The sequence below is a fragment of the Cucurbita moschata genome, unplaced genomic scaffold, assembly GCF_002738365.1.
Source record: "Cucurbita moschata cultivar Rifu unplaced genomic scaffold, Cmos_1.0 Cmo_Scf00017, whole genome shotgun sequence".
Lineage (NCBI taxonomy): Eukaryota > Viridiplantae > Streptophyta > Magnoliopsida > Cucurbitales > Cucurbitaceae > Cucurbita > Cucurbita moschata.
Genome location: NW_019268533.1, coordinates 395137 through 408772, shown reverse-complemented (window position 1 = coordinate 408772; position 13636 = coordinate 395137). Strand labels below are relative to the sequence as shown.

The following is a 13636-nucleotide window of genomic DNA, read 5'->3' as shown; positions in this document are numbered from 1 at the left end:
CAGTTTGTTTTTTTTTTTTTTTTTTTCTAAACATCTATCTTATCTCGTGGGTTTGGGTGACACCCATGTTCTTTGCATGGAGTCCAAATATTTGTACTTTTCTCGACTAATACAATTTTATTTAATCATAATAAATTGAGATGATTACAAAAACCTGAAGTGGGAGGTTCCAAGACTGGTCTGGAATCTGGGAAGGCTATTTGGAGTGAATCTGTATGCTTTATCATCTAGTTCTCAATATATTTCAATGCTTGGCGGGCAGAAACTGTAGAATATAAAATTATTTTTAAATATATTCTTGATTTCTGATCAGGAAAATTTCTCTCTTCACAGATTTTACACCTCCTAAGAACCATGTGAAGAAGCATCACACCATCATAATTATTGGGACAGCAGCAGCAGCTTTTGTTCTCCTTCTGCTGCTATGTATTATGAGGAGGAACGGATGGCTGGGAGGCAAGGCATCCGTATATAAAGGTATAATCTTCCATTTAATGTAACATATGCATTATCTCTATTGAAAATTGAAGCTGCATATAGTATTCATGAACTTGAACTGTATCTAGATCTCATCAGAGCTAAAGATATTTGTAGCCTGACTATTTGTTTTTTTTTCCTTTCCTTATATATTCATTGGAATATTCGAAGATTAGGAAAAGAGGCCTTATTTATATAAAAACAGAAAACATAATCTTAGCTAGAATTCTCAGTTTTCTGCCCAAAAGAGGGAGAGATCATGATCTAAGCTACTGAAATGGTCTACGCACTCCTTTTCTACTTCTTTGGAACATTTAATACTTCGTGGCTAGTCATGTAAAATTTTATTGTACTTATTTTGTGGTGCTAAAACTTTTGAATCGTTGAATATTTGTCTCCTCCCTTAAATATCTATCTCTTTACTAGTTTGCTGTTGAATTCTGAGTTCTGTGCCTATTTGAATAAATAAACAAAAAAATGGTGATGTCAGCTTCTATATGTTGAACTTTTGATTTCATTCATCCAATGGAGTTAATGTCATCACCTAAAATACATCCTCAAGTTTGGGTTTGACATGTGATTTTGTGTACTATGTTTCAAAGAAATGTCCTTTTCAACTTGGTTTTCTTGTTAACTGCTGTGCAATGCCACTTTTCTCTGATACCTGAAGTCTAATTCATGCAGAGCTTAGAGGTATAGATCTGCAAACAGGATTATTTACTATAAGACAGATTAAAGCAGCCACTAAAAATTTTGATGCTGCAAACAAAGTTGGGGAAGGTGGTTTTGGTGCAGTTTACAAGGTAAATGGTGCCTTTACTAATAGATCTCGATTGTCTAAATCATATGCTTCTAATGATAGTCCTTGACAAAAAGTCCTTATCATATCAAAAGCTACTACTTGAGGTGAAGTTCATTAAGACTTACTTCTGCATAGTCTCTAGGCTTCTTAACTTTGTTTATTAGATTTCATGCGAGTATATGATGTTCTAATTCCAATTCTCATAAACTATTAAGACCATGGGTACGGACATTTATTCCTTTAGGTTTTTAAAGCATACGTTGATTCTGCAATAAAACTATGGCACTAATTGCTGGAGGAAGTGATGCTTAGAATACAACATTTAATGGGGATGTTGGGACTCTTCATTTTGATACAGGGTCTCTTGTCAGATGGTACTATAATTGCAGTCAAGCAGTTGTCGTCGAAATCAAAGCAAGGAAATCGAGAATTTGTTAATGAAATAGGCATGATATCTGCACTGCAACACCCAAATCTTGTCAAGCTTTATGGATGCTGTGTTGATGGGAACCAACTAATGTTGATTTATGAGTACATGGAAAATAATTGCTTATCACGTGCCCTTTTCAGTGAGTAGAATTTGCACTTCTCTGCAACTCTGAAGTCTGTCGATTCCAAAGAAGTTTGATTAGTGTCAAAAAACTTATTTTTTATATTATGTGTATACAGAAAATGACCCACACTCTAAATTGAGATTGGACTGGCCCACTAGGCAGAAAATTTGTCTGGGGATAGCTAGAGGTTTGGCATATCTGCACGAGGAGTCGAGATTAAAAATCGTACATAGGGATATCAAGACAAGTAATGTGTTGCTTGATAAGGATTTCAATGCTAAAATTTCTGATTTTGGTTTGGCTAAGCTTCATGAAGATGACAATACCCATATCAGCACCAGAATTGCCGGAACCATGTAAGTCAAGTGAAATTCTTCTTTGGTCTAAAATAATATATGGTCTAACATGGTGGCGAACTTGAGTATGGAACCAACTGGTGATTGTTTTTTAGAAGTGAAGCATAACCAAAATTAAAATTTTTTCCTTTCCTTTTCGTCTCTTTACGCCTCATCACTATAAAACGTTGTTGTGGAGATTTGATTTATAGACATTGTAGTTTAATTTTGGTGCTGAGTACCTAGGTTTCTGGAATCATTGTTTTGCAGTGGTTATATGGCACCTGAATACGCCATGCGTGGGTGCTTGACCAGCAAAGCTGATGTTTATAGCTTCGGAGTTGTTGCCTTGGAAATTGTCAGTGGCAAAAGCAATACCAACTACAGGCCTAAAGAGGAATTTGTTTACCTTCTTGATTGGGTAAAAACACTTACCTTACAATTCTTTCCCATTTCATCTCGTATCTACGTTGATTCCCTTGTTTTGAAGTTCTTATTTTGAAGATATAAATTAAATTAGGCTTCGAGTGCATGTTTAAAATATACATATTCCGTGCTGTCGTTTATCGTTCTAAAATATCAGTCGTCATTTACGGGTCACGGGTCATGGGTCATGGAAGTCAGTCATTTAAGTATTTTACAGGCATCTGTTCTGCAAGAAAAAGGAAGCCTATTGGAGTTGGTGGACCCAGCCTTAGGCTCAGATTATTCATCAGAAGAAGCAATGGTGATGCTGAACGTGGCTCTCCTCTGCACCAATGCGTCCCCAACTCTACGGCCTCTAATGTCCCAAGTGGTGAGCATGCTCGAAGGTCGAACTCCAGTGCAGGCTCTTCTTTCTGACCCAGGATTTTCAGCTATTAACTCCAAATTGAAGGCTCTCAGAAATCACTTTTGGCAACAATTGAGCCCCACACGTAGTTTATCATTGGACGACTTCCCCAGTGATTCCTTGAGTTCGAATGTGGAACTGGAGGCAGAAGAGAATCGCAATCTTGTAAGATCCCCATCCCGTTAAAAATATATAGTTTGTAAAACCACAATATTCAAGTAGTTGTGGCAAAATCAACGTGAAGAAAGTCTGTGCTGCTGAATGTGTAAGGCGAAGTTTTACAGCATTCGTTTTGAATCCCCCACAGGCCACAGCTTTGTGTGGCTCTTTGTTTAAGATTATGAATTTCCATGATGTAAATTTCTTCTTTCATGGACAAGGACAATACAATAATCAAATAGAGGGCTCATTATAATGCGGCTTCAACTTTATTTTGATTTTAAATTTTAAGTTTACATGACCCATTAATTGATTGATGATGTATATCTTAATCTGTTGAACTTTTTAAATGATTAGCGTTTTAGTGGTTAATTTTGTTTCGAGGAAGATGGTAACTTTTTATTTTTACTTTTCGTATTTACAAAATGAGTTTGTAAATTTCAATTTTTAAAGAATAAAACATAGAATCACAATTTATTTTGAATAGAAATTGTTTTCCTCGAAACAAACAAAAAGTTGCCGACAAAAGTTACAATGTCCTTTCAATTTCACTATTTTTTCTTTTGTTGCAATATAGATATTTTTAAAACAAGATCTCGCTCACAAAATATAATGCGATATTAATATTTAATAATAAAAAAATATATTAATTTTTTTCTAAAATACTTTAGTAAAAACTAGTATTTTAATTAATGGAATTAAGAAAGTTTAAGAAATGTATTTAAAATTTTATGTTTGGATGGTAAAATAAAATTAAAAAGTTTATTAATATAGGCTTTTAATTAAAAATAAAAAATATGACAATATCAAAGAATTAGTTTACCTCTAAATTCTATAAAATCCTGCAAAATCCAACCATTTTAGTTACATTTTTTTTTTGAATTAAAAATATTTAAAATCATTCCCCTGAAAGTTCTAAGCATAGCATGAGAGTAATAATTTCGCATATTTAGTTAAATTTTCCAAAAGAAGAAAAATAAAAGGTGAAAATAAAATAAAACAATATTTGGTAAGATTAAAAGAAAAAGCTTAATTTTACAATCTGACGTTGGCGCAGAGAGAATCTTTCTTAATACACACGCATGCTGGTTTCCGCCATGGTCGCTTTCCCATTTGGATCGCATTCGTGTTTCCGAGATCTCCCTCGCCGCTGTAGTTCTCAATCACTTTTTGGGCTTTCACCTTCACAATCTCTAGCAATTGCTAGATAAAATCGCCGAGAAGCTAGAGTTTCGAGCCGTCGTTGATTCCTGAGATTTTTTTTTTCTTTCTACTGGAGCTGGGAAATAATGACAGCAATTGCAGTTCACCAGTTCGCTCAGTGCATCACTTGCCATGCTTGGAGCCCCGATCACTCCAGTAATGAACCCTTCTCCCTTGTTTGCTTCTGTTTTGTGCGGTTGAAAAGGAATGGAAATGTCGAGTTTTCTCTATTTCATTTGTCCTCGGTATAGGAAAAAGTTGAAACAATTACTTTCCTAGATTTTATATATTGAGATCGCTTATCTATGTTTTCTGAGCAATCAAAGAGAGGGAAATGATATCAATTCAGCTTTAGCGATCTAGATTTAGCTTGCTTTATTGAGAAATGGCGGGAAGAACTCTAGGATAGGTTACATGGCCTCAATCTCCACCCAGTTCGAAATACAACAACCAATATGTCTTATGGGGTAGGTATATGCTGATTATGCTGTTTATTAGCTCCACCAGATCTGTTCATCATCAGATCAGCTGCTAAACTTTTGTGGCCACCACCGGGGCGGGGGAGGTGATGCGTTTGTTTCTTCGCTACTTCAATACTCTATATTTCTTTCTTTCTTTTTTTTTTTTGGATTGAAATCAGAAACCATTTCATTGATTGCTGAAATGGATTGCTGTAATTACAAAAAGAAGAGGATAGCTTGCTCTAAGATTAATTGCTGTAATTGCAATTAGACAATACTCTGCATTTTCTAGTTGTCTGATAATGCAAAAGACGATGATATCCCATTTACGTTTAGGTTCATCTTACTGCACTTTTGCTAATGTTTTTGATATGCTTTATAGTGGTTGCATTTTGTCCGAACAATAATGAAGTTCACATTTATAAATCATTACAAGACAACTGGGAAAGAGTACATGTTCTCCAAAAGGTACCTTTTTAATTTAATTTTTCCATTTATAGTTTATGAGAAAAAATAAAACATGAAACCTGAGGTCACTGCATTTATCTATTCATGGGTGATGTTTTCTGCTTTCATTCTAGTCCTTTTGTAGTTAGTTTGTAATGAAAGATTTCCAATGAAGTCATGTTGTTAATGTCTGGCAATTTATCCACCTTTTCTGTGTCAGCATGATCAACTTATCTCAGGGATAGACTGGAGTGTTAGGTCAAACAGAATTGTGACTGCATCTCATGATCGAAATTCGTAAGTGTTCTCTCATATTCATGTTTTTTTTAGACTTTTACTTGTTTAAATGTACCATATTAGTCTACCAATCTCTTGTCTTTCTAGATATGTTTGGAACCTTGAAGGATCGGAATGGGTACCAACTCTTGTCATTCTTAGACTAAACCGAGCTGCACTCTGTGTTCAGTGGAGTCCAAAAGGTAGTGCAAGATTTCCTGCCCTGTTCTTGCTCATGACCTATGTTGTTCATATCATCCTCAAGTTTCCACATTTCGTATGTTTCATCTTATCAGTTACACATCTATGAACACCTTTTTTGGTCAATGTCCCAGTATAGTTAAATGTCTCGATCAGCATATTCATTGGTACTGTCAATTTTAATTTTTTGTCAGTCATCAAAGTTTCCAAATTTAAAAGATTTATCTTGTTTATGAATGCAATATCAGGTAGACCTGGCATTGATAAACATGAACTGATCCTCAAAGTTTACCTATTCAACATGCTGGATCATGAAAGTCCTTTAGACAAAATGACAAAATAATTTCACGTTTGGTTTGATGGCCCCTTTGTGAATTCCAATGGCTTTCTATCACTTCTTTTCCTGCATTAATGATTTGTGAACACCATTTAAGTTCTTGCATAATTTATTGTCATTCAGAAATCACAACATCCTGAAGAAAATACTATTTTAATCAAATTTGGGTTTCCCTTCTTTTATATTTAAATGTTTGGTTTTTTTCTCTACCCCTAGAAAACAAGTTCGCAGTTGGAAGTGGGGCAAAAACTGTTTGCATATGCTACTATGAACAAGAGAACAATTGGTATGGCTCTTTATTTCTTTTTGTCCAAGATGTTGTGCCTATTGCTTTTATTTTCCATGAAAATGGAAAGTCTGCTATATGATGAAGTTATTGCTATTAATTCTTATATTATTCAAGAAACGTTTTGTAATTTAAGAGCTTTGACCTCTATAAGTTGAACTAAAAGTGTCATTCCAATCACTAATCCTATGCTTGTGAATTTCAAAATTTTGGTAAGCTATCGATTGAGTGTGTGATCTATTCCATAGTTTTCTTTGATGGTTCTTTATGATAAGCGGAAACCAAAGTGCTTTGCTGTTAGTTCCCTCCAATTTTGGTGTTTATTTTCTTTCCAAAACTTGCTGCAAAAAGTTCAGTTTGTGCACCATATTTGCAGCCAGTGGCATGCTTCTATGCATTTGTTCATGAAAAATGTTATAAGCCATTTACCTGTATTATATGCTGGATCAAATTTTAACAGATTTAGCTATTAGTTCATATGCATATGTGTGGAGGAATGGCAACATTTTCAGTTGATACAATTGATAATTTCTATGTTTACTGTATCTTTTTTTACTTTGACCCAGGCAGGATGCTATGGGGGTGCCTACTTGTTGATCTGCTCTTTTTGTTGGTTTTATTAATTTTTGTCTATATATCTATTTTGTCTTTAAAAATCTGAGCCACTTCTTGTGGTTTCTAATTTTTTTTTTGTTTCATGGACTTTGTAATCCAATGCTTTAGTTTATTTTCTATCCATAATCAATACATTTCTGTTTCTGTTCAGAAATGAAAAATCTCTTTATTATTGCTTCACCTAGTTAGATTTATGCTTTAGTTTTCTATAATTGACGTGTTCATGGTTTACCTTCCACAGGTGGGTCAGTAAACTTATCAGGAAAAGACATGATTCTTCTGTGACAAATGTTGCTTGGCATACCAATAATGTTTGTTTTATCCTTCTATCCACCATTACATGTGAATTCACGTGGACACAATTTTTTAGTCTTTTTATAAAATCTGCAATTAATATATTTTAGTGCTTTTCTGAACAAAATTATGGTTGCATTTTTTGGTTTTAATTTTATTTTACATTTTATTCGCAGCTGCTTCTTGCAACAACCTCAACGGATGGAAAATGTCGAATCTTTTCCACCTTCATTAAAGGCGTGGACACCAAGTATGTAGATAATAGTTTAGACTGTAATCATCTCATGAAATATTGTAGGATGGATTTACAAGTTACTGATGCCTAATGAAATTTAACAGGGATTCAAGAGCAGGCAAATTTTCAGATTCAAAGTTCGGAGAGGTTCAATATTTGGTCTTTAATTTTGCAGTGAATAATTTTTCTTGTGCTTGGAAGAGTAAAATTCTTAAATTGTTCATAAAATAATTACTAGTTTCTGAGTCGTCCTTGGCATTAAATAATAAATTTGAAACATAAATCGGGGTTTGCATGACAACTATTTCCTTCACATTGAGTGCTTTCTGATTGTCTTTATTAATTCAAATTTGAATGCTTTGAACGTTCCCCTTGAAAAAGAAATGGTTCACTCTTCATCTCTCCTTTGTCAAGCGAAGTAGTGCATATTATTTATGAGTATTTCTTTTGGTGAATTAGTTAATTGTTCAGCTCGATCTTTCATTCTCTTGGGCATTTGGCGTGAAGTGGTCACCAAGTGGCAATACCTTAGCTTATGCAGGTCAGAAATGCCTCCTCTCTGCAAATTATTTACGTAGACAACCTTATAAGTTAAGACTACAGCATGTGAAATGGCAACAAGATTGAATTTTACTCGTATAGTTAAGTCACTCGTATACATCGTTTCTGCCTCCAACTATAACTGTGTAAAAGTTCATTGGTTAACTTTGTTATTTAGCAATTGTAATTATGCAATTTCACACATTGTTTTAATTAGCTTCTGATTTGGGCATTGAAAACAATTTATAGTATTTAATGGGAGCCTTATTTCTTATGCTCTAGTAGTTAAGATGGTAATTTGTTTGTTTTCTACTGATATACCTTTCATTTAAATGCTGCAGGACACAATTCGATGATTTACTTCGTTGATGAAGTTGGTCCTTCTCCTCTAGCTCAGAGTGTTGCATTCCGAGATTTGCCTCTTCGTGATGTGGGTCAGCATCCATTTTTCTTTACTCTTTGAGTTTTTCTTATCATTCTTTACGTACAATGTACTATTTCGCTTTCTAATCTTGAATCTTTTTGGATCAATATAACACTCTTTCAGATACTATTTGTTTCTGAGAGAATGGTTATAGGTACAGGATTTGATTGCAATCCTATGGCTTTTGCTGCTGATGAAAGAGGGATCTGGTGAGCTAAGCTTTTAATAAATTGTTTTATCTTTAATAAATTGTAACTTTTTGAGGAATATTTGAAGTGATGTATCTGCTTCCCCTCCCCCCACCACAACTAGGAGCTTTATAAGATTTCTTGGTGAAAGGAAAACAGCATCAGGTTCAAAATATGGATCCCAGGTATTGCATAGCTTAAAGTTTCTGTCAGTTAAACAATTATTTTACAACTTAAGCTGTAAATAGAATGCATTGTCTACTGGTTCAACTTTGAAATGAACATGCAAGTTTTAGGTTTGTAATTCACTAAAGAAGTGGTGGTTCAAAGGTAAGTAGGCGTTTGACGATGATATGCCTTCAGTTTTAAATTTCATGGCTATTCTCTACTTGTTTAAACTTTGCTAGCTGGTTTACTAGCACGCTGATTTTGTGATATACCTTTTTTTCTCGATCAGTTTTCAGAAGCATTTGGGAAGTTATATGGTCAATCGAAGCAAGGTGTCGGCAATGATTCAGTTGAATCTTCAAGATTGCGCGGATGCGTCCACGAGAATTGCATAACGTATGTTATTATTGAATATCTTTTCTGTTTATTCTACTAGGTTGATTCTTGTGAATCATTTTGATTTCCAGGAAGGATGCCCCATATCCACTTAATAATTGCTTATTCAGAGAGCCTTTTACAGAGAAGGCCTCGTAATCTGAGCGGATTAGCAAAAAGTGCCTATGGACTTGGGGTGGCCTTGACCTTTAAATGTGCATGACGTAATATGATTCTTTTTTGAACTGTAGTTGTATTGTGCCTCTTAGAGAGCCAGGGGTTTCCACTATAAAGCGGTTCAGCACTTCAGGTTTGTTAAAAGGAAGCGATCGATCAACTTCTTGTTCATAAATCTTCATTTTTATGTCTGGACAATGATTGTAACTTATGAGGAGGCTGCTTTTAATCAAAGCTATCTGCCCTGACCTTACAGGTTTGGATGGAAAAGTGGTCATTTGGGATTTGGAAGGCCAGGCCGATCTATCTCAGTACTTGTGAACCTTGCATTCATTAACCTTGTCACATTACCATGTAAAGAATCTTGCTCTCGGCATAGTCACATCTCCTTGTATATTATAGCACAGCTGCTAGACCTGATTGCTTTTCTACTTGTAGCAAAAAACATGTGTGATTTTGTGTATGTATGTATTTTCACCCAACTGTATGCTCTTACAGATTTCATACTCATGATTGGAATTCAATCTCCCCATTTAGGTCACGAATTATGTTCGGACTATTGGTTTAGTGTCTTGTATGATGTTCATTCTTTCCAAATACTACTTCGGTACTATTATTTTGGCACTATTATTTCGGTACGGTACTTTCTTCATTTCAGCTCTGTCTTATTAACTTCTGTTTGATTAGTTAAACTCGGCATGGGCAGATTATATTTTTTTTGTACGATCGTATATTCTTTATGGTTTAAAACGTTGTGATTTTAATTGTGTTTTAACTCTTCAATTTAGTCTCTCATTTAGTCTTGAATAAGAGAGAAAAGTTTCTAATTTTCTAAATTAAAGAATTAGTGGGAGTTTCCAAATTTTATTTTGTTAAATGACATTTTTTTTTTTTATCAAATTTTTTTTGGCAGCAACAAAGTATTACGAAGTTTATTACCTAATTTCAACATTGATTGTGAGAGACTTAATTATTATTATTATTTAATCAGAGGACCTAAATTGAAGAAGAAAAAAAAGGATAGATTAAAAGTATATTCGGCCCAAGTTTATTCTAAAAGGCCTCAATTTGGGCCTGAACTTTTGGGCTGGACTTGTGATCAATGGGACTTAGTTCTAAGTGGGCTTAATCATCCCAAGGATCAAGCCCAAATTTCCTCTACTGTCTTTAATTTAATTTTAAATGATAAAATTAGGAATTACTTGAGGCATCATATGTAAGGTAAGGCTTGTTGTTCAGTCTTCCCTGAGCTCTGTATTCAGCGGCGAATATGCTATCCACACTGCAACCCCCTCGCTGCTCTCTTTCTCGCTTCCCTCTCCATCTTCCCTCCAAACCATTCTTCTTTCACTCCAAACAAACCCCATATCCCATCGCCAATTCCGCTCTCACAGACCAACTTCCCTCTTCCAATGCTTCCCAATCCCTTCACTCCCAAATTCTCTCCATCCGCCATTCCCTTCTTTCCCGCCAAATCACTGCCACCCAACTAGCCGAGTCCTATCTTAATCGCCTTCGAGCATTGGAGCCTCACCTCAACTCATTTCTTCACGTCTCTGAAAGCGTCCTCTCTGATGCCCGTGAGATTGATGGCAAAATTCAGAGAAATGAGGAAGTGGGTCCTTTGGCTGGGGTGTTTGTGGGTGTTAAGGACAATATTTGTACTGCGGGTATGCCCTCCACTGGTGGTTCTCGGATTCTGGAAGGGTATCGACCGCCATTTGATGCTACTGCTGTGAAGAGAATCAAGGAGTTGGGTGGGATTGTGATTGGGAAGACCAATTTGGATGAGTTTGGCATGGGAAGTTCTACTGAAGGCTCTGCGTTCCAGGTTTGTGTTTTCTTTAATGTATATAACTGACCCCTGCTTATAATCATATGGGCTTTTCGAAATAAGGGGCTGGAAGTGTGTGTGGTTGCTTGTTTTCCTATTAGCATTTGTTTTGTCATGAAAATGAGTTGAGAAGTGGAATTTTTAATGGGGTTTGAGCATGTTGTAGTTATATGGTAGAATTGCGGCTGTGGTGTTTGTTTCCACTGGTGACGGGGGTTGGTTCACTCAGGTGGTGCGTCTGTTCATTCATTAGGTGACTGCAAATCCGTGGGATTTGAGTAGGGTTCCGGGAGGATCATCAGGAGGGTCTGCTTCAGCTGTTTCTGCTAGGCAGTGTGTGGTGTCATTGGGGAGTGATACAGGTGGAAGTGTGCGGCAGCCAGCATCCTTTTGTGGTGTTGTTGGGTTGAAACCAACGTATGGTCGTGTCTCAAGATTTGGACTTATGGCCTATGCTTCATCACTTGATGTTATTGGCTGCTTGAGTACAACAGTTGCTGATGCTGGGATTCTTCTACATGCAATTTCTGGTCATGATACACATGATGCCACTAGTAGTAAACGAGTAAACACTTTCTTGCCTTGTTTCACTTTTTGTTCTTTAAATTCCTCCTTTGGTATTGTTTTAAGTTTCGTAGTGTTTTCCGACCTTGAGTGTGACAGAGGAAAGTTGTCCTATGCCTGGTTCTTGGAAAACTTAACGTTATTAAGCGACTTTGGTAGTCCCATGTTGTGTTATTGATTCGTCGTAAGGATTTATGTCTCTAGTGCTTAGGAAAGCTAGCTGTTTGAGGTTGGAAACTGTAGATTAGAATCAGTTTTAAACGCCTGTTGGCTTGTCTTAAGACAAGGCTCTTACTTTTAGCCTTGAGCCTTGTGCCTCCTTTGAACCACAAGAGGCTTATGCCTCTCATAGAAGAGACTTGCACGTTTTTGAAAATGCACTAAGGCTTAATGTCTCTATGCCTCGTGTAATGATTAAAAGAATAGTATTGATACGCTTCATTCTTAAACGACAAAACATTTAAGTTCCGACAATATGAACTTTTACTAATTTAGGATTTGTTTTCTTGTTCTTACTTAAATTTGAGGCTTATGTCGCATACCGCTTCAAGACCCCGCCTTGTCTCTTCAAGGGAAAAGATCCTCCGAGCCTCGTTTAGCCTATTCAACCATTGATTAGAATCACATAATGAATTTTCTCATCACTCGTCGGGTAATTCATAATATGGTGCATTCTTGTAGCATTTTTTTTAATTTTTTTTCGTGCACATCTTTCAGGAGGTTCCTGATTTTGCATCGCAATTTGGTGCTGTTGATTCATTGGAATCTAAACCATTGAAAGGATTGAGGATTGGCCTGATTCGTGAAACTCTTGAAAATGGTGTTGATGGTGAAGTAAATTCTGCAATACGTGCTGCTGCTTCACATCTTGAAGAACTAGGATGCTCCATCAATGAGGTTTGTATTTGCTTTTAATTTTCAAAGCTTTTGGTGCTTTATTTCAACTTGACTTGAATATTTTCTTTATTCATTCCCTTCTGAACTTTTGTTTCTTGTAGGTATCATTGCCATCATTCTCTCTTGGGCTGCCTGCCTATTACATTCTTGCATCATCTGAAGCCTCTTCAAACTTAGCACGATATGATGGAGTCAGGTAACTCGCTGACAGACACATTTGTTGTAAGAAATGTTTAACGTTCAGGTTAAAGAAATTTTTTTAATGTTCCAAGCCCACCGCTAGCAGATATTGTTCTCTTTGGGCTTTTCCTTTCGGGCTTTCCCTCAAGGTTTTTAAAACGTGTCTGCTAGGGGAGTTTTCCACCCTCTTGTAAAGAATGCTTCATTTTCCTCCTCAACCAATGTAGGAACTCAAAATTTCTCTTGCAGACTTCCTCGGCAGATGATTTTGGATCAATTGAATTGTTACTTGGTTCTCTCAAGTTGAAAAACCATTAAATATCTAAATATTCTTTCAGGTGCTTTTGTTTTGTTACTGTATTGTGATAACAATTTATTCTGATTCAATTTGGCCTCCCTCCATAAAACCAACATATAGATATGGAAATCAAGCTGTTGCTGATGAGCTAACTGGTCTATATGAAAATTCCCGAGCAACAGGATTTGGTTCGGAGGTACTATTTTGATACTCTTTAAATTTCTCTTGCATTCACATTCAATATTTTTACTTCGCTTTGAGAAGGTTCGTACCCTTTTTTTGTGAAATATGTTATAGAATTTTAACCTCATCCTTTCCTTCTGGAAAATTCATATATCCACATTTTCTCAACGCAGGTTAAAATGAGAATTTTGATGGGAACATATGCTCTCTCAGCTGGTTATTATGATGCTTACTACAAGCGCGCTCAGCAGGTGCCACATCAGCATTTTTCTGTTCCCCCCCCCCCCCCCCCCC

At 36.0% G+C, this 13636-nt stretch overlaps 3 protein-coding genes across 5 annotated transcripts in view; all 3 read left to right on the top strand.

The window, feature by feature from the left end:
• The window catches only part of LOC111455405 (probable LRR receptor-like serine/threonine-protein kinase At1g07650), a 10604-nt gene extending 7263 nt beyond the window's left edge, over positions 1 to 3341 (top strand). For both annotated transcript variants that reach the window (XM_023097054.1, XM_023097055.1), the window contains 6 exons: positions 334 to 477; positions 1162 to 1280; positions 1638 to 1848; positions 1949 to 2189; positions 2439 to 2589; positions 2812 to 3341. In XM_023097054.1, coding sequence (XP_022952822.1) covers positions 334 to 477; positions 1162 to 1280; positions 1638 to 1848; positions 1949 to 2189; positions 2439 to 2589; positions 2812 to 3186 — 1241 coding nt within the window. In that variant the 3' untranslated portion in view covers positions 3187 to 3341. The remainder of the gene's footprint in view (positions 1 to 333; positions 478 to 1161; positions 1281 to 1637; positions 1849 to 1948; positions 2190 to 2438; positions 2590 to 2811) is intronic.
• Positions 3342 to 4211: 870 nt separating this feature from the next.
• LOC111455454 (actin-related protein 2/3 complex subunit 1B) lies at positions 4212 to 9947 on the top strand. 2 transcript variants are annotated; one of them, XM_023097145.1, is made up of 15 exons: positions 4215 to 4518; positions 5206 to 5291; positions 5491 to 5567; positions 5655 to 5749; positions 6301 to 6370; positions 7227 to 7296; positions 7456 to 7529; positions 7619 to 7661; positions 7974 to 8055; positions 8396 to 8484; positions 8602 to 8687; positions 8791 to 8851; positions 9124 to 9230; positions 9461 to 9519; positions 9643 to 9947. In XM_023097145.1, exons 1-15 carry the CDS (start codon positions 4449 to 4451, stop codon positions 9705 to 9707), a joined length of 1134 nt encoding a protein of 377 aa, XP_022952913.1. In that variant the 5' UTR covers positions 4215 to 4448; the 3' UTR covers positions 9708 to 9947. The 2 variants fall into 2 exon arrangements, with proteins under 2 accessions (XP_022952914.1, XP_022952913.1); XM_023097146.1 differs by lacking the exons at positions 9461 to 9519; positions 9643 to 9947 and adding an exon at positions 9302 to 9443 and having other exon boundaries at positions 4212 to 4518.
• A 654-nt stretch (positions 9948 to 10601) lies between these two features.
• LOC111455124 (glutamyl-tRNA(Gln) amidotransferase subunit A, chloroplastic/mitochondrial-like) overlaps positions 10602 to 13636 on the top strand; it is a 4685-nt gene continuing 1650 nt past the window's right edge. Inside the window, exons 1-6 of the mRNA XM_023096669.1 lie at positions 10602 to 11217; positions 11474 to 11785; positions 12502 to 12681; positions 12783 to 12877; positions 13280 to 13355; positions 13516 to 13593. Of these exons, the coding sequence (XP_022952437.1) occupies positions 10657 to 11217; positions 11474 to 11785; positions 12502 to 12681; positions 12783 to 12877; positions 13280 to 13355; positions 13516 to 13593 (1302 nt within the window). The 5' untranslated portion in view covers positions 10602 to 10656. The remainder of the gene's footprint in view (positions 11218 to 11473; positions 11786 to 12501; positions 12682 to 12782; positions 12878 to 13279; positions 13356 to 13515; positions 13594 to 13636) is intronic.